Source organism: Microcaecilia unicolor, chromosome 1 (assembly GCF_901765095.1).
Source record: "Microcaecilia unicolor chromosome 1, aMicUni1.1, whole genome shotgun sequence".
Classification (NCBI taxonomy): domain Eukaryota; kingdom Metazoa; phylum Chordata; class Amphibia; order Gymnophiona; family Siphonopidae; genus Microcaecilia; species Microcaecilia unicolor.
In genome coordinates this window covers 57,964,109-57,989,766 of record NC_044031.1, presented here as the reverse complement: position 1 = coordinate 57,989,766, position 25,658 = coordinate 57,964,109, and the positions used below count along the sequence as shown (strand labels likewise).

The following is a 25,658-nucleotide window of genomic DNA, read 5'->3' as shown; positions in this document are numbered from 1 at the left end:
TAACATACCATTAATCGTGCAATTAATTACGATTACAAATTTTAATCAAAATGGACCCTAAAAGAAATTAAAGAATAAAAAGTAATGAAAAGATAAGAAATGCAAACTGAAAAATTACAAATTAAAGAATCTAAACAGCATGCAGAAAAGCTATGCATAGCCTTACAGTTTTCTCAGCCTGCTTCAGAAATGCAGCCCTATCTGCAATGCAAAAACAGCAGTAGCCTCCTAGTCTCATTCAGTACCCACCAAGACCTGGCTGGAAAATAACAGTCTAAATTTACAGATTATAAACAACTGGAATCAGAAGCCCTAATCTAGCTGTACCGTTTTCTTTCCCTGGGATGTAAATATAACTGCATGTATAGTTTAATAGGCTGAAAATAAATTTTGCTTTTTGGAGGTCAGCACTGTAATAAACTGTGCACTGCCCCCACTGTCACTATGGAATTCTTTTACCAAGCTGCTTACATAGCTTTTACCATGCTTATCGCAGCCTAAAATGGCGTACTGCAGGGTGCGCTGAGGCATCCCATGGTACTTTTCACATGTTCACATGCTATCGGTGTGCTAAAAAGTAACATTTATTTTATTGCTGAGGAGGCATGTCTGGGGGTGGAAAGTGGGTGTGTCTGTGCTAATCAGTTAGTGGGGCTACGTACCACGGAGTAGCAAAGGATTTGTCCGTGAGCCTTTAATGCCTACAAAATAGGTGGCAGTAAGGGCTCACGCACTCAGTTTTGTTAATGGCCAAGCGCTAATGGCAACATAAGCACATGGCCATGAAATCGAAAATGAAAACTCAGCCATTTTCTGGCCGCAGCAAAAAGTGGCCTTAGCACAAGGGAAAGACCACGAAGGGGTGCACTAAGGCCCAGTGGCGTAGCTACGTGGGTCCTGAGGGGGCCTGGGCCCCCGTAGATTTCAGTGGGGACCCCCCTCCCGGCGAACCCGCCCCCGCCGCCGCCTACCTTCTGTTTTGCTGGCGGGGGACCCCACTCCCTGCCAGCCGATGTCCTCTCCCGTAGAACGCAGCGGCACTGGCAGAGAAAAGTCTTCTTCCTTGCATGCTGACATCCTGCACGTACAACGTGCAGGACGTCAGCATGCAAGGAAGACTTTTCTCTGCCAGACAGTGCCGCTGCGTTCTACGGGAGAGGACATCGGCTGGCGGGGAGTGGGGTCCCCCGCCAGCAAAACGGAAGGTAGGCGGGGGAGGGTTCGCGGCGGGAGGGGGGTCGGCAGAGATGGGGAGGGCGACAATGGTGGCGGGAGGGGGCGGCGGCGGGGGGGGCTAAAATGTGCCCCCTCCCCACAAGCTGTGGACCCCCCTCCCAAGCAAGTCTGGCTACGCCCCTGCTAAGGCCACTTCTTGCCACAGCAGAGTAAAAGGACCCCTATGTCTTTTCAGGAGTAAGCCTACCACGCAATTATGTTTACTATGCACAAGGGGCCCTTTTACAAAGCATCGGTAAGTCCAATGTAGGCTTACTGCACGTTAACTCGGGACTACCGCCAATTCAATGCAGCCTCCAGCAGTAGTTCCGGCTCAAGTGTGCACCATTTCTGGTGCACCGGGAAAAAAGTTTTTATAGCATGGCACTAACCCAGTGGTAATAGGGCATCGCCTTGAGGTGCCCAGTTATCACCAAGTTATTGCAGGAGCCCTTACCACCACCTCATTGGATGGCAGTAAGTGCTCCCCGCCACATGGCCAAGCAGTAAGAGTTATCTTGTCTCATGGCCTTTTTTGGGGGTGCTTTTCACCCGCTGTGGAAAAAATGGCCCTGGAACGCAGAAAAAATGGCCCCTGCTGCTACTGCAGGGCCCTTTTTCCCCACAGCTTGGTAAAAGGACCCCTGAATTCCTTTGCAAGGTGAATTTTGAAGAACTATGTATTCTGCATTTTCATAAAGATGATTTATCCTTTTCCAAACCACAGAAGCTGGAAGTCAAAGGCATGAATATCCGAGAGAAAGGGATCAAGACAAGGCATACTAGAGTACTTTGTCTTGGTCACTTCCAAGCTAATAAAGGGCAGGGTGCAATCTGCTTAATATTGAAGGACTGCACACTGATTATGAAATAATAATAATAATAATAGAAAAAAAATTAATACTATTACATTTAGCTTTCCAATTTCTGTGAAGCTTTGAGCAAAATCTGTCTATGGAATCTAAATGATCCAAGTCTTTTCACCCGTTTTCGAAGATGAACTTAACTTGTATGCTGGCTCCCTCTAGTGGTCACAGATCAGATAGACTAGAGGTACAGGTACTGTTAATGATATTTGGAAAAACATTTACCCCGCCCCGTTTACTAAGCTGCGCTAGCGGCTGCCATGCGCTAATGCTGACACAGCCCATTCACTTTGAATGAACTGTGTTGGCATTGCCACATGGCTTAGTAAACAGGGGAGTTATTTTGGACACGCACGACAGAGAGAATAGCTGGACCATCACCTGGCTATTCCCTCTGTTTGTCTTATGGGTCTGGGGAGTCTACTTGCCACTCTGCTTTCTCTTGTGTAGCCCCCATACTGTGGAATGCACCCCCCATTATCTTTACATTCAGAGCTGGCTTACCTGCAGTTCAGGGCCTCACTTCAGGCCCATTTATTCTCTAAGGCTTTCCTAGTGCAGTAATCTCAGGAATTGTGTTTTTACTCCTGCTACCTTGCCTACCTCCTTTTCTCATTCCTGTCACCATTTGTAGTTCCTTTCTATTACAATCTGCCTGAAGATGTGGTAATGGCGGTTGGTGTATCTGGGTTTAAAAAAGGTTTGAACAAGTTCCTGGAGGAAAAGTCCATAGTCTGTTATTGAGATAGACATGGGGGAAGGCACTGCTTGCCCTGGGATTGGTAGCATAAAATGTTGCTACTATTTGAGTTTCTACCAGGCAGTGGCGTTCCTAGGGGACTGACACCAGAGGGGAAGGAGGTATCTCTGTCACACACACTCTCTCTCTCTCTCTCTCTCTCTCACAGTCAATGTCTTTCTCTCTCTCACTCTCAAACACTGTCTCTCACACACTCTATGTCTCACACTGTATCACATTCACTCTCTATGTATCACACAGTCACTCACACACTCTCTTGGTCTCATACACTCAGTCTCACAGAGTCTGTGTCTCACAAACACTCTCTCTCTCACACACACTGTATCTGTGTGAAACACACTCTCTCTCTCTCTCACACACACTGTGTCTCACATATGCACTTGCACACACTCTCATTCTCTCACACACACACTCTCTCTCTCTCACAGACACACTCGCACCCAGACTCACTCTCTCTGTCTCACACACACACACACACTCGCACACTCTCTCTCTCACACACAGTCACTCTCACATACACTCTCGCAAACATACACACTCCGAGGAAAACCTTGCTAGCGCCCGTTTCATTTGTGTCAGAAATGGGCCTTTTTTTTTACTAGTGTTCTTATGCTATGATCTTAGTACCAAGGCAACCAGAGGAAATATTATCTGGGTAGGGTTGGGGCAGTCTGTGGATGCAGTCAAAGAATATCTGGTTAGTGGTGATATCCAGACTGCTAACTGCATGAAGTTGGGACAGCAGATAGCACCAACTATCAGAGCTGATTCTGGATATTCAGCACCTGCCAGCATCTGAAAATTAGCGTTGACTATCTTTTTTTCAGCTATAGTGGTCGGAGTTTTATAAACTGCTGACCACTGTGTGCTGAATATCAGTGGTTGAACTATAAGCCCTCTGAGGACAGATGCCTAATATAACTGAATGTAACTTACCTTGAGTTAGTACTGAAAAAAACATTAACTAAATCCAAAATCCCTCCCCCTTCCCTCTACATAGCACTGTACACAGAGACAGATTGGTTAGCCCCCTACTCCTTGGCATCAATCAAATCAAAGCAGACAGAGGTTAAATAGCCCTGTGCATCATACTATTCTTACGTCATGCCTAAGTCAAGAGAACAATGGAAGACCAAATTATTTGTGGTTCTGTAATTAATACAGGAAAATGTATGCCTAGAGCTGTCTGCTTCGAAATCAAATCATCTACAAAGCTAAGAAATATTGCCTCCAGATTGCAGCTCTAATGAGATAAGCAACTGTTGCTTTCTGCCACAAAAACAGCAGTTCATCAAAAGCAACTAATTACCAACAATGCTCTGCCAGAAAAGGAAACCATCAAATCAGTCAAGAGCAGCACAACAAAAGCAAATACAGAGACTCATTTTAAGATGCTGGTTCACGTGTGTAAAACAGAAACGAGGCCATTACTGTGGCTTTCCCCTTAACATATTCTATAGCACCTCAATGTTCATGTAACACACACTCTCATTATCAGGTCACATTAACCTTCCCAAATAGCAGCTTATATAGAGTCATGTTTGTTTCCCTGCCATTCCTGCACTAGTGATATTTTTAAAAGTTCATCTTGTTTATTTAGCCTGCCCAGCTGACCCCATTTCTTTTATTTATTATTTTGGATTTAGCTCACACTGTTTTCTGTTGTAGCTCAGGTATACCAAGTATTTCCCTGCCCCCAGAGGGCTAAGGGGCCCTTTTAAAATGTTGCACTAAGTCCTAAAGCGGGCTTAGCATACCGAAAACAGCTTAATGCAGGACACGCTGAAGTTTCCTGCAGTAATATCCCCGTTTGCATGTGGTAATTGTGTCCTATTTATATTTTTCTGTTTATTTTTTGCAGGGAGTGCAGCGTGGATGGGGAATGGATGTGGAAATGTTATCCTGCTAGTGCGCTCAAATTACCATGCACTAACTGGTTAACGTGAACTTATCACGGGAACATGCACCACCTCCTAAATAGGAGGTGGTGTTTCCTTGTTAATATTTTTGCTGGTCCTGCACACTAATGGAAAAATTAGTACAGGACCAGGAAAAAAAAAAAGATGCTCTGAAAGATGTTGGCAACATTCTAGTTCAGTGGTCTCTGACCTGTCTTGGGGACCACCAGCTCATTGCATTTTCAAGATATTCCTAATGAATATGTATGAAAGAGATTTGCATATAATGGACATAGTAGGCGTGCAACTCTCTCAGGAACATTCATTGTGAATTTCCTGAAAACCTGACTGGCTGGTGATCCTCCAGAATGAGTTTGAGAATCAATGGTCCAGATCACATGGTGATAGAAAGTATAAACTTAGGCATACCATTTACAATCATATTGCAAATGCAGAGAATCTAACAGGGCAAGCTCTTAAAATTTTCTAAAATACTCCCCTTCCAAGTCAAAATCTACTCATTTGTTGCCATGACAAGGAACTTATGAAATTCTATATATTTTTATAACAAGGTCATTAAGATTTCAGAAAATTTGCATGTTTGATTTTATAGTTCCATCTTCTTTTCAACCTTTGAGTGATGAATATATTTTGACTAGCCTTTCTTAACTGAACGCCCCTAGGCATTCGATAGATCCTGGCCCAGTTTGGTTAGTGATTGATTGACTTACAATCCATTGTGAGCCCTTCCCTAGAGGAAGGTTTGGTGTGATGATGTTTGAAACAAGCTGTGATCAGACTAGAGAATGACACGGGGATGGGGAACCGCAGTAACCGTGGGGATGGGGACGGGGCGGAGACAGATCCCACAGGGGCGGGGACAGGGGACAAACTTTGTCCCCGTGTCATTTTCTACTTTGAAGCCTGTTAATGAACTGGACTGTTATTTATGTTTAAGTGATGCCTACAAAGATATTTTGATTTTTTGGAAAAACAAACATACTGGCCACAACTAGCAAAATTTGCGTGGGAGATCCTGTACTTCCTGCTGCCAGCACATCTTCTAAGAAGACAACTTCTATTCCAGGAAGGACTGTGGAAGACAGGAGAGCTAGATTGAATCCTGAGATTGTTGATGATTTCTTATTTATCCACAGATTAAAAAAACATAACAGTGCTTTATAGGGCATATTTTTCCCCTCTAGAGCATATAGAATGGGTTGTATTTTATACCCCTGTACATTTTAACAGTGTGAATTAGGAATCCTTGGTGTAGTAGAAATCACCTATTGTTGGGGTTGGAAGGGTAGAGGGTGGTGGTGGGAAGGAGGGATATTATAGCTGCTCATTGTTATTATTGTTCTCTATTTGTAATTTATTCACAACAGTTGCACAGCCTATTGTTCCTTTTTATATTTTAATAAAAAGATTTAAATATAAAATCATGTGTTCAAGGTTTCTGCAGATGAGGACAGAGCCCACGGGGTGGGGGATAGAACCTGCAGGGAGGGGCGGGGATGGAGCCAGAACCCACGGGGACGGGGCGGAGACGGAGACAAACATTGTCCCCGTGTCATTCTCTAGAACAGACTCCTGTTTAAAAAAAAATGCCTTGTCTGGATTCATCCCCAACCAAGAAAACTGAGAACAGTTGCAGAAACATCATTTCTGTCACTTTAATCAAGTGAGCTGTTTTGAACCAAGAACAGCCCTATATTGATGAAAACCACCTTCTGGAGGCAAGGCAACTCAATTTCTGAGTAGGCAATAGAACACTGGACCTCCTCTGTTGTGCTAACAGTGGCAGTTTATCTTTCTGTATATTATTCCATTTGTCGTCAGCATTTGAGACCATTGATCACTGCTTTTTGTTGCAGGATTCAATGCTTGGTTTGATTCTTCTCAGAAGGACAGGATCTAGCAAGTCATTTTAAGGGGATTACCAAACACTGTGGAGCTCATTTACAAAAGAGAAAACCATCCCAAAAGCAGCCCATGGTGGCAGATGGATGGTCTTCATTGGAATACATCCACTTTGTGATTTTCGAAACTCAAATTTGAGACTTTTTCTCTGCAGTTCATCTAAATCGCTAGGAGGCGTGTTGGGGGTATGCTTGGGGTGGGACTTGGGTAGGGTCAGAATGTGGACATTTTTCAGCAATAATGGAACAAAATAAAATTGTCTAGGGCACAAATTGAAATGTTTTTATCTGGACCTGTTTCAAACACAACTAATTTACAAAAAGGTACCCTAACTAACCAGCTGGTCACTGGAGGGATTAAGGCATGATCCTCCCACCATTAATCCCCAGTGGTCACTGACTCCCCCTCCCATTCCCCAAAGATGCAACAGTGACAATACATACCAGGCTCTGTGACAGCTTCAGATATTATGGCCATTCCCATTAGAGCTTGTAATGGAATAGGTTAGTGGTCATATCTCACTGTAACTAGTACACTTGTGGTGGAAATTGTGACCCTTCCAAAACCTACAAAATAACTGTACCTATAGCTAGGAGACACCTGCAGACCTCTGGGTTTTTGTAGGGGTGTACAGTTAGGTAGACATTTAGGTGTTCATGGAGAGCTGACTATATAAAATAAGGGTGCTAGGTGGGATTTGCATCTGGGTCCCTTTATGTGAAGTCCACTGCACTGACCACTAGGCTGCCCCTCTGCTCTGCTGGGATTTCTGTGTGGCCAGTTTAACAGGAATGGTGCCACATAGCCATCCCTATGGCTTGTTTTTGTGCGATTTTCTCTAGGACTTTTTTTTTCTAATGATTCCTAAAGATATACATACTGAGCACAAAACATCGGGACAATAGTAATTTTCAAAACCAAAAAATAGACGTTTTTCCGGTTCGAAAATTACTATGTTCGGGATGAGATTTAAAGACATTTCTGCAAATCACATGTGGACTTGGGCATCACATCAAAAATGCCCCTCCACACCATGCAATGCCCCCCTCCTCGGGAGCAATTTTGCTTCCTCTGATTTTTAATTTGTATGTAAAACCACAGCGAGATATTAGAAAACTTGGCATAAAATAATTTCTTTTGCAATGGTATCACGTTCTGTGCTGCTTTAGGAGCAATATCTGATATTTTAGTGATATCATAAAATATAAATTCAACCTTAAATGCAATTTGGGAATAGTAAATAATAAACAAACTAAACCTTAATTCAGACAAGAGCAGTCTTGTATTTTTCTCTGTTTTTATATCTGATTCTTTACAGATCACTGTTAATGATAATGTGCTACCCTGCCTGAAATTTGAGAATCACTTTTGATGTCATCAAAGTATGTTTTCTGTCATGCTTGAATTATTTGAGGCCTCAAACCTTTATATAATCTGCCCCATTTGGGTATGATTTATTCATGCAATTATCTCCCATATATGGACTATTGTAGTTCACTGTATGCAACTCTTCCAGCCAAATTACTATAGTACTTGCAAGTGGCCCAGAATTTGCTGATGCATCCCTATGAGAACATATTAGGCTCTCCACTGGATACCAGTTCACTGTAGGGCTCAATTCAAACTTTTGAGTCTTGCTTGTAAGACTATTAAGGGAAAATTATCAATGTAAGCTATAAGTCAGGTTATTTTAACACAGAATCCCACTTTATGCAATAAGACCCTGTACTAAAATAACCTGACTTGTGGTAAAATAATCCAACTTGTGATAAAATAACCCAATTTAACAGTAGCTCACATTGATAACTTCCCCCTAGATAGTCTAGGATCAGCTTACCTGGAGTATTGTTTGTGGTGTTATGTCCCTAAAAGGGCGTTAAGGTCTCAAGAAGCTTCTTTACCAGCAGTGAAGGAAGAGCATTGGGTTTATACTTATAATAGACTTTTTTCTTGCATTGTTTCTTGATTCTTAAAGTATTAAAGATATGGGAGATCCATGACTTAGGGCCCTGTTTACTAAGCCACACTAGCATTTTTAGCATGCACTAAATGCTAGAGTCACCCATGTTCCTATGGGTGACTTAGCATTTAGCGTGTGCTAATCATTAGCATGCACTAAAAACACTAATGCACCCTTAGCATTGCTTAGTAAACAGGGCCCTCTGCTTTTCATTACAAGCTGAAAATCACACTTTTTCTTTTATTTAAGCATATGGTTCTGAACAGATAGTGAATTATTGTTCCTGGATTCATTTTTTTCTGTATTGTTTTTTTCTTATTTTTTATTTATAGAATTTCAAATTTTACATAAAGAGAACTTTATACAGTAATTTGCCAAAATAAACAACATTATTTATTTATTGGGATGTATGAAGAGATTCACACAAGGTTGTATATTTTAGGTATTAATAAAAAGAAAAAACAAAAACAAAAATGTCAGGCAAAATAAACCACAATATAGAAAGGGTATAACGTCCACAAATAGGCGCAGTTATAATAAAAAAAATTCTAAAAAGAGTAGCACAAAACCAAATAAACCAAATACCTACCTAATGAACCCTTGTACCATTACATATTAAGGGGCCCTTTTACTAAACCACGTAGGCGCCTACGAACGCCCAACGAGCATCAATTTGAGCTGTATGTCTGAACTAATTGACTTACCAATTAGAAACACAATTGAATCAGCCAGAACGTACTTAACTCTTCACTTCCCAAGTTGTAAAAGCCTGAAGTATAAATCAATATACGCATCAAGTTTCTCTTACATATGCACACAGCTCTGGAATTCTCTACCAAAATGCCTGAAATCTACGAATAATCATCTAGAATTCTGAAAAAAACAAACCTAAAACTCACCTGACTAAGAAGGCATACCCCACAATATCTGACAAACATTGAATAATGAAATATGGCATTTTAATCAGGAAACGGACAATTTTCAACCCCGATGCATGATCACACCCTAACATTTTGTCTGAATCACCCCAACCTATTTACTGATACTTCTTTACTGTACTTGTCACTGTAATTGTACCCCTATACTGTATTTGTTTACACCAGAGTCTGTAACCACCTCTCCGGATCTATGCAAGCCACTTTCAGTCTACTAATAAGTGGGAAAAGGTGGGATACAAATGTAACAAATAAATAAAATAAATAAAATCATCTGTTTATATGCTACTCTATATCTGCTTACACCCTATTAAGATGTTTTAATGTGTATTGTGTTGACATTGTACGTAGCATACTATGCCATGATTACTGTTATTTTTGAATATTTTTACTTCTGTGGATTCAACTGTTCAAGTGGACTCACTTGTTCAGCATACAGATTATGGAGTATGTTCCGGATACCTAATCCTCGCACTGGGTCAACATGGTGCGGAGCAACGTGGACATTTTATTTGAAAAAAAATTGTTGAAGGACTGTTGAGATACATACATTATTTTTTTCATGATCTGTATCAATCCCGTCTAGGAGCAGGGGTGTGGGTAGTATTTGATACAATCTATAGGACAGTGGTGATATATGTTTAGGTCGTGTGGAAAGCAGTACTATAATAATGTGATTTTATACTTCCATAATATTTTAATATATAATTTGAAGTTTGTAATAAAGATTTTGGAACATTACTGTACACCGCCTTGTGTGAATGCCTTCAAAAAGGCGGAAAATAAATCCTAATAAATAAATACAAAGTTGTGGCAATTTGAACGAGATGAAACTTGGCATGTGTGAAAAAAAAAACAGTAAGACATATTAAGTTTAAAAAAAAAGAGCCAAATCAGACTAGGAGTTCCAGAGAAATAAGCCTCCATCTCCCTCATCAAATGGCCCAATGTATTTCTATAGGTGGAGTTACAGCTGCTGTAGCACAGAATGTACATTCAGTAAAACATAGCAGTTAGAGGCTTAATCCTTTCAAACAGATCCTCTCTTGTTTTCTATTCTCCCAATCCCTCAAACTGCCCCAACCCTAAAATCTACCCCAACTGCTCCACCATCCCTGCAAACTTCTCCCACCCCTAAAACCCATTCCCTGTTAACTGCCACAGTGCCCTGCAAACTTCCTCACTACCCAGAAGTAATCTTCCACCCTTCAGCAATAAGAAAATTATTCCTCCATATCTCCCCCATTACCCAAAATCGCCCAAACCCCCAAAATCTATCTTCTGTAACTGACTCACCCCACACACACACACACTCACACACAACACTCCACACAACTACCCCACCACTGCCACACCCCATAAACTGCCTCAAAATATATTCTAAGCAACTCACCCACCACACAACAGCCTCAACACCATAAAAGACCCCCACAACTGCCCTACCCCTAAAATCTACACCCTCACAAACTCCCCTAAAATCTACACCCTCACAAACTTCTCTATCACTCTGCAAATTGCACCTACTCCCCCCCAAAAAAATAAAAAAAAAACACTACCCTCCCTGCAAATGACCCACACCCCTACACATACAGCGGTTGGAAAGAAATCCCATAAGCCATGCTCTGCATGCTTTCCCTACTTGTTTGAATTTCATTACAATTTTTGTGCCATCCTCTCCTCTTGGAGGTTATTCAAGGCATCCTCCACATTTTCTATAAAAAGTTATACCCTGGTATTGTACTTGAATCTAGAAGTTAATGATAATACACATTTTAATTCTGAAAACTTACAAGTTTACTTTTTATCCATATTTAAAGACATGTACAATTAGCACACAAACATCACATTTTGTACATATATTTACATAATTATAACTGAAAGTACAAACATCACACTTAGACAAAAGTCTAATAAAGATCTTTGGTTAAAAATTCTGTGCGTTGCCCAACTGATATTTATAATTAAACCAGTTCAGCATTTTAACATTTTCTTCTTTTTCATTTTTAGTATGCAAAACTGCACTAGTAATACCCAGAGGTAATATTTATGTGCAAATAAGTTGCAAGTCACAAAGACAGACAGTGATCCCTCAAGAGTAACAAACCAAATTCTTAAAAAGGGAGAGCCGACGCAATTTTTTAGCTTCTAAATGAAAAACAAAAAGAATTTGGTGAACTGGGTGGTTCATTGAAATGACATAGGGGTACACAGCCGATCACTAGTTCAAATGCTGCCCTGAGAGGCACAAAAGTCATTACACTTTGAAAGCCATTCAGTAGCTCATTTGAAGGTCCAATGTTCAGTGGATAGGTGTGCAGTTTGCTAAAACTCTGTCACAACTGGGCACTCTAGCTGGTAGTATTGGCAAAGAAGCCAAAGATTTCCCATACATGGAGATTCAATTATCTTCTACCACTTAGAGATGGATCCTATCAGAGCGGAAATAAAGCACACTGGAAGACCAGGGTGCAGAAAAACTTGAAACTGCCACTACCTGTGTTATGCCTTTCCTGAAGCTAAAAAGAGAACTTTGACCTCCAGTGCTATCAACCACCATCTTTCAAGGGCATCAAAAAATAGATATTTGTGGTAAGCTACCTTTAAATTATTGTTCCAAGGATCTTAGGACACGATTCTGCCCAGTGCCTGAAGCGTCATTCCACTGAAGCTGTAAGAAGGATAAACTCCCCTATGATGAAAGGCTAAAGGAGGTTAGGACTTTTCAGACTGAAGCAGACACAGCTGAGGGGAAATATGACAGAGGTCTATAACGTATGAGTTGAGTGGAATGAGTTAAAGAAGTACAAAGATTAAGAGGCACACAATAAAAGTACATTTAAAACAAATCAAAAAATTGTTTTCATGCAATGTAAAAGTTCTAGAATTTATTACCAGATGTGGTAAACTCAGTTGGGATAGTTGGATCTTAAAAAGATTTAGATGACTCCTGAAGGAAAAGTTCATAAACCATTATTAAGATACACTTGAGGAAATCCACCGCTTATCTCTGGGGATAAGAAGCATGGAAATCTCTCTCTTTTGGGAGGATTCTGACAGGTATTTGTGGCCTGCATTGGCCACTGTACGATATTGGGCTTAAATGACCTTTGGTCTGACCCAGTATTGCAATTCTTATGCATTTATGTTCGTATGAAATAGGCAGAGAAGTCAACATCAAACTGCTTCAACTATAGATAGCAGCTCCAGTATCAGGGTTTAAAGCAGCAGCCATTTGCTGCTATGCTTTCATTAGAATCCCAGGCTTCCTTTTTTGCCTTTGCTACAATCCCCCTCATTCTATAACAGGTTATTTAAATTTACACACTGATTACATATACAAGATTATAAGAATACTACCATCCACAAAGATAAGTGCATATTTAACCCGTGTAAATGGCAACATCTAATGCTATTCTATGATTAAACATTCAACTTGCATAGCGCATAACTGTTATCGGGGTGTTCACTTGGGTAGAGCATAGGTGGACCTGACATTTACATAGGTAATTTACAAAATACTGTAAGCTGTGCATGTAAATGTAACATTTAAGGTATAAACATTTGCACAAGCCATAGATCTGTTGTAAATGATCATAAAAATTGTCAATGGTCCATCTAGCCCAGTATCCTGCTTCCAGGAGTGGCCAATCCAGGTCACAAGTACCTGGCAGAAACCCAAATAGTAGCAACATTTCATGCTACCAATGCCTGGGTAAGCAGTGGCTTCCCCCATGTACATCTCAATAACAGACTATGGACTTTTCCTCCAGGAACTTGTCCAAACCTCTTTTAAACCCAGATACGCTAACCGCCATTACCTCATCTTCCAGCAACAAGTTCCAGAGATTAAATATTCGGCGAGTGAAAAAATATTTCTTCCTATTTGTTTTAAAAGTATTTCCATATAATTTTATTGAGTGTCCCCTAGTCTTTTTACTTTTTAAAAGAGTAAAAAAAAAATCGATTCACTTCTACTTGTTCTACACCACTTAGGGTTTTGTAGAGCACAATCATATCCCCCGTCAGCAGCTTTTTTTCCAAGCTGGAGAGTCCTAACCTCTTTAGTCATTCCTTATATGACAGGTGTTCCAACCCCTTTATCATTTTGATTGCTCCTTTTTGGACATTTTCTAAATCCGCTATTCCGCTAATTCATGCCTAAATTTAGGCACTATGAAGTAGCATTTACACTAATATTCTATAACTGTCCTTATAGAAATTGGCTCACTACCCATGTTATTAAATGGTGGCAACCTATTATACAATTGCCTCCATTGTGTGTTATCTATTTTTACACTTCTTTACATTATGCCCTATAGACAGAGTAATTGTATTAAGGACCGAATGTGTCTATATGACCAGAATGGGAGATAGATGATCTAACACAAATGTTAAACCTCAGGGATGATTTGCACATCAGAAATGAAAGTGGGCCTCCTATGAGGTCCAGTGATAGTCTGAGAAACTGATCTAAGACTTGACTGTAAGTGTCACTTGTGAAAGAGCAGGCAGGGATCTACTCAATGAAAGAATGCCATTTTCCCCCTATTCTCAGGGATTTTATTACCTATAGTCACAACTTGAGAAACCTCACTCAAGGAAAAATCCCCAGCTGAAGGCAGAACTTGCAATTTTATTTGCCCTAGTGCTATTAGTTTTGCTTGCTTTAGTCTAATAAATTATTTTAAAATATTTCTGTTAATACTGATATCAAAAGAGCTCACATTAAAATTCACATCACAGCAGCCCAGCCAATGCACTGTATGTTACTGGTGTCAGTCACTACATCATCTAGGACTAGAGTACTGTTAATAACAAAACAGGAAAAATTAAATACTCCTACAGATATGAATCATCTTTAACTTTAGGAAATGAAAGAAAAAGCCTCAGAAAACCCTTCAGGATCAAAATCAGCCACTCTTTACTTTCCTGTCATTGGCATGGACCAGCGATATTGTGTTGTGGTCAATGGACTTCCAGCTGTTCCTGGGATATGTGTACTCCAGAATGTATTTATTCACATATTAGATTTTAAAGTAAACAGCTTATAAATATTTTTTTAAAATGTCAACCTGAATGCATATGAACACTAGTTACTTAAAACATACAAAGCAGTTCATTGCAGTGGGGTTGAGAAATTTAGGGCCCTGTTTACTAAAGGCACGTTAGCGTTTTTCAGCGCATGCTAAAAATTAGCACGTACTAACGCTAGAGACACCCATATGGATGTCTCTAGCGTTAGCATGCACGCTAAAAATGCTACTTGCACCTATAGTGCAGCTTTGTAAACAGGGCCGTTAATCGTTTGGTACTCAAAAAGAGCATGAACTTAAATTAGCATTATAATATTGCCTCTTTCCCACTATCAGAAATAAAGGTGCAAGTATCCCAGTTTGGTCCTTGTAACTTTGTAGAACCTAATTTAACACTCAGTACCAGAAAATGGAAGATTTGTACTAGGTAGTCAATGATCAGACTCAGCAGCCATGAACATGGTGGCTTAACAAAATATGATTAAAAAAAACTAAGAGTGATGTTAAGAGAGTCATATGAAAAATGTTCCCTTGCCACTTGGCTAAAGGACATCACCATGGTATGTCTATCAATAGTGGGAATATGCCCACTGCTGCAGCACTACAGCCTCAATTAATGACATCCAGATCACATGGCATAAACAAAAAAAAAACAAAGCACCAATAAGGAAAACAATAAAAATATATTTCCTTCTGAAACCTCCAACAATTAGAACCAAAACACTGCATTGCATACTCTGATTCTTTTTTTTTTTGCATCGTATGTATCAGTGTGCCTGCTCAGATTTACTTTAGTTAATCAGCACAGATGACTGGGGATCCTTCCATGGAATTATGGCACCTATTTCTGATTAGGTCTTACTGGATTCATAGCTTCTTGGGGTACCATTACAATCTCTTCTTTCTCAATAGGATATCCATATCAAATATTCTGAGCATAGCTTCCCAAATTTGATCCACAATAAATAGGAAAGTGATGCACTCCCGTACGAAGGAAGCAATGTATTTGAAATATCTCAAGTTTGCTCACTGTGGAAATCCTGGAAACCAAACTGGTTTTAGGACACATGGGTGAGAAAGGGTGTAATTCTATAAAGCAGGTGATAACATTTCCGCACCAGTTACACATGTAAATATTTAGAATACTCCCTTTAAATGTCCATCAACATTAAGATTGTAGAGGCTTTGAAGTGTATCAATTCAATACCCAACACTCTTTAAATCTCAATGGGTAACAGCACAAATGCCTTTCTAAACCTCAGCGATGACTTTTTTCATATAGACAGCTCAGTCTATAATTTGCCTGCCTCCTCATGGGTTCAGTGTTTGCTATGACTTATCAATATTTTCCCAACTCTATTGTATATCATCTCCAATTAAAACACATTGCTTCAAATATCCATATTTAAGAAGGATTAGAATCCAAACTTATCTTCTCGTGTTGAAATCAACCACACCTGCCACCAACATGGGCCACGTTTTGCAATAGGCTGGTGATGAAGGCAAATAAACCACACTAGAACTAGGACCGCTCCCTGACGCAGGCAATGGCGAAACATGTCCCATGTTGGTGGCAGGTTTAGTTGATTTCAACAAGGTAAGTTTGGATTCTAATCCTTCTTAAATATGGATATTTGAAGCAATGTGTTTTAATTGGAAATGATATACAATAGAGTTGACAATATACTGATAATTCATTACAAACACTAAACCAAAGAGGATGCAGGTGAATTATAGGCTGAGCTGTCTAAATGAAAAAAGTCATCGCTGAGGTTTAGAAAGGCATTTGTACCGTTACCCACTGAGATTTAAAGAGTGTTGGGTATTGAACTGATAATATTTAGAACTTTAGCATACACGAACACATACACACAAGAAATGAGTTCATTTATCTGAAGCACGTGTTCTCAAAGAGGGTTAAGATCACAAGGAGCAGCAGCAGGATTTGAACCAGGCTTCTCTGGTTGTCAGCCTGGTGCTCTAATCAAGACATCACTGCTCCATATCAGGGATCAGCACTAGGCACCTGAAGTCCAGCTTCAGAAAACAAGGCTTTCTGATAGTGAACTCCAAAATGTCACTACCAGTGCAGAGACTCCACCAAATTTGGAAAAGGTTTTTAAAAAAATAAGTGCTTGATATATTGAAAAGATTGTAACACATTTTCTTTATGGCCTAGAATTATAGGCATGGATTAAGTTCAAGGAAAACCACTCATTTTGATTTGTGGGAATACCAAGGTGAATCCCTGTGCCACATGCCACCCTCATGGAGGAGGACAAACTTTGTAAATTACAAACATGGCTAATCAAATTGCAGGGTTTGCTTTTTTTTTTGTTTGTTTATCGTGAAGCCTATCCAGCTATGTCCTTTTTTCTTCATATACCAGAATCAGGCTGTGGGATACCACCACCACCAGCTACAATTAGAGAGGCATTTGGTTAGAAAACCAAAACAAATCTCCATGTCAGACTTTGGTTCAAACAGTGCTGATCTGGGCCATTAATGCAGCTTTTCAATGGACACTTGAGCCTTCTCCAGTAGTCAAGGAATCCTTCCTATGGCACAGCATGGAATTGTAAAGTTTCCTCAAGGATCACATCATACAACCAACCATGGGAGCACCAGCTGAAGGGATAAACCAGAGCTCGTCATCAAATTAATCTTGAATACAGAAGAGCTAAGAAATCCATGCTGTTAACTGAGCAAAACATGGCACAAGAAGTACAGGAGTAGCATCTGCATCATAGCGTTATGCCACTTTTTTTTTAACGGTTCATTTCTCCAAATGATTATCTAATTTTAAAATAAATTGATTTTTGAAGAAAATATGTGATAGAAGAGAGTGGATCTTCATGTTTAAACTCCACAGTCCAGCTGCTTCTCCCTAAGCCTTCTGGTCAGCGTCTGAGATACAGAAAGCGAAGCCACTCCAATGTGGAAGACTATTTGCCAGAGGCTCCTCAGTCCATGCAAGTAAATATTGCACAGGCAAATGAAGAGCCACAGTCCAAAGCTCCTCAGCTTCCTTGCCGAGGTGTAGAACAGGTACACATAACACTGAAACAAGCAGAAAAACATTTGTTAGCGGCATCCATCTAAACCAAACACTAAACACACACAGGCTGCCCTCTGCTTTACACATCAACCAATAAGCTGGAATAGAGAGGACCCAACAACAGCAGAAATCTCTAACTGAACCAGTTTAAGATATAGAGGGGCATTTAAAAAAATACCCAAGTCAGAATTGGGACATTTAGCTATGTCCAAAAAAATGTCCATCTTAGAGCCATTTTCGAACAGGAAAAACATCTGGGTTTCCCTTTTGAAAATGGTTCAAAGATGGACGTTTTTGCACAGATGTTGCCTAAAAAGAAAAGCCATTTTTCCAAACTTGACATGTCCAACTTATAGACACCAAAAAAACAGACACAAGAACGTCTGTCTGGCATCATTTTGAAAGAAATGACCACACAGACATCCCTGCAGGTCAGAGGGGCAGTCTAGTGTTCAGTGCAGTGGACGTTAGACAATCAAGCTCATTTTCAAAGCACTTAGCCTCCCAAAGTTCCATAGAAACCTATGGAACTTAGCCTCCCAAAGTGCTTTGAAAATATGCCTCAACGGCACCCAGGTACAATTCCCACCATAACTCCTTTATTTTGAATTGTAAGCCCTCCAGGAACAGAATAAAATCTATTGTACCTAACTGTACCAGGGCTACCGAGGGGGGAGGCAAAATTCCATAGGCCCGGCCTCCAAGGGGGGAGGGGGGCAGGCTTGAGCCCAGCACCGGTAAGCTTCTTCCTGCCTGCATCCGGGTCTGTCTTCTCCTTTTCCTGCGTGCCGCCCAGGATCCAGATGATTACATTAGCACGACATCACATTAATGCAATCATCTGGGTCCTGGGCGGCACTCAGGAGCACTGGAGAAGGAGAGATCAGAGCAAGGGAGCAGCACAGCAGTGATTCGGAGACAGAAAGTTGCAGGGCGGGTGTGTGCACACAGCGGTCCAGTCCTGCCCCGGGCCTGGCTGTGTCCCTCAGCAGCCCTGAACTCTACGCCTTGCAGGTGTCTCCTATATTTAGGGAAAGAGAATGGGCCTTATATACCGCCTTTCTGTGGTTTTTCCAACTACATTCAAAGCGGTTTACACATTATATACAGGTACATATTTGTACCTGGGACAATGGAGGGTTAAGTGACTTGCCCAGAGTCACAAGGAGCTGCAGTGGGAATGGAACCCAGTACTCCATTTAGGGATAGTATGTAATTTGATGGTTTTGGAGGGCTCACAAATTTCCACCACAAATGTACTAGGCTGGGTGGGATTTAGACCTAGATCCCCTTGTTCACAGTCCACTGCACTGACCACTAGGCTACTCCTGGGAGCTGCTTACTGCTCTGTTATGTCCATAATACCTGCAGCTGTCATGCAGCCTGGTATCTATCCCCTTTCAATTTCACTTCTTATGGGTGGGGCATAGGTGATTAAGGAGGGGACAAGCCTTAACCCCTCCCGTGATTAGCTGGTCAGAGTTTCCAGATCAGTTAAAACCTGGACTTAAGATGCGGTGGGGCTTCACTCTGCTAAATGGATTCTTCCTTCCCCTAGTTTTACAACTTTTCCTCCTTTTGTGTTAATTCCCAGCAATTACCATGACTGTCCTCAGCCACAGATTGCAGCTTCCATGAAAACCTGGTATGGTGTGCCTTGTGCCTGAACCAATAGGGAATACAGGGGTGGGCAACCTGTGGCCCCCTGGGGCAAAAGTGGCTTTTACCTCTCTTCCATCAGGAGAGACTGACTGTTTCCATTCAACAGTTTATCTGCCCGGCAGTGTCTTCTTTTAATTAAACAGATGGTTACTTTGAGGTGATGTTAAAGGGACACAGTCAAGCTTGGCAATTTGAGACTGAGCAAGGATCTTCAAATTAAACCTTTGTTATGTATTTGCTACCGCCTATTTAGTTATGCCTTGCAGCTCCTTCTAACCTTCAGACTATTCCTCCTAATGAGAAAGTGAAAGCTTTGAAGCCTAAGGTGCTCTACTGGGATGGATGCCTGTCGTCTGATATTAGTTTCTAACTCCAGAGTAGAACAGACACACAAAGAGAAGTACAAAGCCAGACTCAGCAGGATGATGCTCTAAGATGCTTGTTGAGGCTGTGGCACCACAGTTGTGAACATATGCAGACTCAAAAAAGATGTCAGGAAGTAATTTTTCACGGAGAGGGTGGTGGATGCTTGGAATGCCCTCCCGCGGGAGGTGGTGGAGATGAAAACGGTAACGGAATTCAAACATGCGTGGGATATGCATAAAGGAATCCTGTGCAGTAGGAATGGATCCTCAGAAGCTTTGCCAAAATTGGGTGGCGGAGCAGGTGGGGGAAGAGAGGTTGGTGGTTGGGAGGCGAGGATAGTGGAGGGCAGACTTATACGGTTTGTGCCAGAGCCGGTGATGGGAGGCGGGACTGGTGGTTGGGAGGCGGGAGATACTGCTGGGCAGACTTGTACGGTCTGTGCCCTGAAAAAGGCAGGTACAAATCAAGGTAAGGTATACACATATGAGTTTATCTTGTTGGGCAGACTGGATGGACCATGCAGGTCTTTTTCTGCCGTCATCTACTATGTTACTATGTATATGACCCTTTAACTAACCCTGACAGTGTGCCTTTAAGAATTTTAACCATATGTAGGTCTGCTTACTTTGGTGAGGGGGGGGGGTGCGGCAAATGGTAAGGAAATCATATGGGCAGGGGAAACAATTTAGCATTAGCACTCAGAATATTTGTTGGTCGTCACAGGATCCTTTTACTAAGATGCGTAGGCAACTATATGTGCCCGACACATGTCAATTCAGAGTTACCGCCTGGCTACCGCGTGGTCAATGTGTCGATTGTCGCTTCTAACTCAGTCCAGTGTGTAGTTCCTCATGCAATATCACCAAATCAAACGATATATTAAAAAGCTAATTAAGTCTCCCAACATTTGAGAGCGCCAAAGTACGATGATGGTTCTCTACTCAGCCAGTCACTTTAAATATGACTGATGGGCGAACTGAGCACTTTTCATAAAATTTATATATATAATAATTGATAAAAGGAAAAAAGAAAAATTGATGGTGGTCAATGTAAACCACAATAGCAGGTATGTAAGAATTATTATTTATAGATATCTTGAATTTGTGTTGAATTATTAAGAGATATATTTATATTTTGTATATTCCCTATCTCTATATATATTGTGATATACTTTTCATATTTACATCATATATAAATACAAGGTCAACAAACAGGCTGCAAGTGATTGTCTTTTATTGGAGTTGCCTTAAAATATCAGTGACTAGCTTCTGAGATCTAGGTTTCCTTCATCAGGTCAGTGAAAAATGAAAGAAGGCTAATCTGGTCAAAATATGCAAAGAAATGCTAGGTTACACTACTGTATATTGGGGGTGTCTTTTTCCAAAGCAGTAGAACAGCACGCGACCCCCACTCCTTCCCTCCCAGGAGGCATGGATCAATGACTTCTTATAATGGGCCCACCCAGGTCACGATCCAAAACGAGGGTTTTGTGACCCCATTTGGGATTGCGACCGGTCCTGTTGTAGAAGAGTTATGAAATAAAAGGCTGGGGGAGGGCAAATGCTGCAATGTGCCTAAGTGGCCTTTCAATCATTACCTGTGTTAAAGAATATTTCAGATAAGTTGACGTACAAGACAGGATTCTGGCACCATGAGCTCTCATTTGTTATTACTCAGGGATTGTGTCCCCTATTTTATATGCTGCCCCTCCCCTGAAGTGTCCTTGGCTGAGGGCAAAGGTTCTCAACCCTGTCCTTGGGACATACCCAGCCAGTCAGATTTTCAGGATACCCACAATGAATATGCATGACATAGATTTGCATACAGTGGAAGTAGTGCATACAAATTTATCCATGCATGTTTATTGTGGGTATCCTGAAAACCTGACTGGCTGGATATGCCCCAAGGACTGGGTTGAGAACCCCTGGCCAGAGGCAATGAAGAAGGGTTCCTTCCAGAGTCCTGAATCTGACCATTAGGTTTCACCATTAAACAACTGCCCTGGACTCCCTCTCCACTTTTGCAGCTCTAAGCGCTGCTTTACAGCATCCCCAGTCCCAGACGATCCAGGGAACAGAAGGCCTGACTTGAAGTTTGAGCTGGGGACCTTCCACTTGGCAATGGGCAGCACTTGGCTCTATGTTATATTACACTGTTTACAGTCAGACTGTAGATCTGCGATTTCTAACAAGGAATCCAAATTACCTTATTACTTTTACATTCAAGATAAGCACTGCACTGGTGCTCAGGAAAGTATTTTTCAGTCAACGCCATGTCCACTTACCTGCATAATACAGGCTACAAAAGCAATGAGAAATGCAATGACATTTCCTGCACCCTCATGATCCTCCTGCAAAACAAACAAAACAAACTAGTCCTGAGACAAATGTCTGCTGGTAGCCAGCATCAGAGCTGAAAGCAGTATGCCAGCCAGCAGAATGTACCTACGTCCCACTTGCAGTACACCGCATTCACTTGTACTGGTGCTTGTGGGAAATATGCACAGTGAGTGCAGTCAGCAATGTAATCTAATCTGGAAATTTATATTTTGCCAAAATCTATAATAAAAGCCCCAATGTGGTTACAAAACTAAGGTTTTACTAAGGGTCAAACATTACATTTCACAAATTCATTTAACAAAGGGAAAACAAACATTTCCACAAAATAAGACCTTTTCTCTAATTACAATATAGGCAGTCTGAAGGCAATCAAGCCCAAAATATTAACCTAAGTATCTTAGAAATAGAAACATTGCAGTTTTTAGAAGGAGAAAAATCTTAGTGATACACAAATGAAATGAAACCTAACAAAAGTTTTTTAATATTTTGCTTCTGAATTGCCAGAAGCAGATGAGCCTCTGCGTTCACGTCTGCTCTACCAAAAATGTTTAAATGATTGCCAATGATTGCAAGACTGATCTATGGTAAAACAGTTTATTATTGTGCTTTGCTTCTGCAAAAGCCATAAAGTTAACCATGAATCTTTAGATCACCTGGGAAGCACGATAGCATCCCTCTTACTATGCACATCCAGAAGGAGAGTGTGTTTATCAAGTCCATCAAGCATTGTATGCAGATTAGAAGCCAGGTTTACCTTTCCATAAGGAAAATACAGGAGTATTCTGGGTTCAGCATGGGGGGAGCTTGCGCCCCTTAAACTTTTGTGCGCTAATGCTGAATTGGTCTCCCTTTCCTCACTGCCAATATTATTTCCTTATCAATTGTTCCTCCACCCATAAGCAAAAAAAGATGCCAATTACAGAGTGACGTGGGGAAAAAAATTCGTCCTCATTACCTCCCCGCAACCAAATTTTTCCTGTCCCCGCCCCATCTCCGCAGTCAAGTAGACTTTCTGACTCCATTCCCTCACCATCCCTGTGGTCTTAATTTTCTTCCCCACATCTCCCTGCTCAAAGCTTTAACAATTGACCCCAGTATAGTTAAAATAAATCAACCAAAATAAAATTGCATAAATCTAAAGAAAAAGATTGTATGTTTAAACAAAGGAAAGATCTGAATGAAACAAAATATTTATTTTTATTATTTTGACTTATAAAACCACTTGTCCCTGAAACATGCTCAAAACAGAATAATCCATTTGTGTATCTAAAATGTAAACTTCTACAAAACAGATGAGGTGAAGATGTGATTCCATGTGCCTCAATGAAAGGAGTGTTTAACTTTACTTCCATTTAATTACAATATACTCCACCTTTATAACACCAGGCTTCCCAAGCCAGACTACAACAGTTAAGATGAACCTATCAGGATATCCTCACTTAAATTTGGCCGCATATTACTCTATTCTATAGAACAGTGTAGAAAAAGGAGTATAAAATAGAGAGTCTGTCAAATAAGTTAAAAAAAAAGTCTTTTATCTTCCACCTGTTAAGGCACTGTGCCTATCCAACTGGAACAGCTTTAGACTTTTTACTGATGAACCAGGCATAGGCAGTCCCTTATTTCTAATAATAATTTGCTATTGTTTTCAATAGTGTTTGCTATCGTTTTGGGCGAGCTAAAATAGTGGCAAGATCCAGCTACTAGCTTCAGCCCACATAATGGACTAGATAGGCTCATGCCATCTCCTGTCTCAATCTATCCTCCTTGAGTAGTCTCTTTGAGGTAGGAAAGAAACGCATTCTTTCCTGCCCGCTACCGTGGCCTGCCCGATACCGCTGCTTCTTTAAAATAGCTGCCAAGACTTCAAGCGGTGGCCATTTTGAAGAGGCGGCCCGTATCGGGCAAAGCAGTGGCAGCGGACAGGAAAGAATGCGTTTCTTTCCTACCCCAAAGAAGCCACTAGACCACCATGGCGAGTTAAGGTAGGCTAGGGAGGATAAAAGCAATGGTGGTCCTCGCTCCCAACAACACTACCATGTAACATCTTACCGTTACCACTGTACCACCACCTAATTTAAATTTTTCACCATTAACACGGAAACCGCGGTATTACCGCAGTAATGATTACTGTGTCACTCTCTAATGCCAATGATCAGATTCTTAAATTTCCCTTTTGTGATTTCACACAGTTAAAACGTACATTTTGTCAGGATTTTTCACCACTTTCCAGACGATCCCACCTAAGAGAAAATGCCTGAGTTATGAATAAGGTTTTATGATCATGTTGGAAGACTGCTACTTTTGGTTCATCCATGCTTTTAGAAAAACAAATATCGAGACAATGGTGTCCTTTTACTCAGTACTTAACACACATTAATTCATTAGCGCGTGTTAAATCTGTTAGCACACCTTAGTAAAATGGCCCCAATGAGCAAGTCTCTTTGGCCCCAATGAACAATACCTAATGCCGGTGCTAGGTGCGATTAGAACTGGAACTGCACATATATTAATGTGCACAGGATGCACAAAAAGCTCCAGTGTGCATGAGCATGTGCATCGAACATCAGCGCAAATTGTATTTAAATGAATTGAAATGATTCAAATGAGGTGATTAGGTATTTACGTCAAATGCTCAGAAGACAGCGGAGAAACTAATGCTGGCCTTAAACTAGAAAACACACCACCAGGACAGGGATGGTGTTTGGATTTTGAGGAGAGGATTTCTTCTGTATTTTTCACATTAAATTGCCAGTTTCTGGCTTCTTTTGAAAGGACATAGAAGCCAGTGCAGCCTGTAGTGCTGACAGTGAGAAAAAAACATGCCTGCAAGTCTGAGAAAAACCAGGGGTGAGGTCAGGCATCAACACCTGTTTTCCTATGCTTTGGTGTGAGCCTATTTAGGCTGCAAACATTTGAGGAGAGGGCTTATAAATTCATGGCACAGTGGAAGGGTTCCAATGTGCGCTTGCACTTCCTGTTTTGTCTGGCTCATGCGCAGAGGAGTTTCTCGGTAAGCACAGCTCTTGTGCACATGCGTCAGTCACGTTCCTCCCCCTTACTTTCGCTTTGCTAGCATGAATAAAATTTTCATTGGGAAGCTAGTTTTCAGTGCTGTTCTTGAACTATGTGTGTGGGCTCTTGCCTCTAGAGAAGAAGTTTTGAAAATCAGGCCCTTTTTGCAGGGGCGTAGCCAGACTTCCGCAGGAGGGGGGGGTCCAGAGCCCGAGGTGAGGGGGCACATTTCAGCCCCCCTCAATGCTTCCGACCCCCCTGCCACTTTTGACACCCCCCCCCTTCCCCCCGCTGCCAACCCTCCCCCGCCACCGTCGGGTACCTTTGCTGGCGGGGGTCCCCAACCCCCGCCAGCCGAAGTCCTCTTCAGCGCTGGTCTCTGGCGCAGCCGCATTGCTGATCTGCAGTGCAAGGATTCTGTTTCTGTGAGTCTGACGTCCTGCACGTGCAGGACATCAAACTCACAGAAACAGAATCCTTGCACTGCAGATCAGCAACGCGGCCGTGCCAGAGCCCGGAGCTGACGAGGATTTCGACTGGCGGGGGTTGGGGACCCCTGTCAGCAAAGGTACCCAAAGGTGGTGGGGGAGGGTTGGCGGCGGCGGGAGGGGGGGGCATGGCCAAATCT

General features: G+C 41.5%; 1 protein-coding gene across 1 annotated transcript in view; it reads right to left on the bottom strand.

The window, feature by feature from the left end:
- SEC22C (SEC22 homolog C, vesicle trafficking protein) overlaps nucleotides 1-25,658 on the bottom strand; it is a 72,728-nt gene that overhangs the window by 18,172 nt on the left and 28,898 nt on the right. Inside the window, 1 exon segment of the mRNA XM_030197699.1 lies at nucleotides 21,961-22,026. Coding sequence (XP_030053559.1) covers nucleotides 21,961-22,026 — 66 coding nt within the window.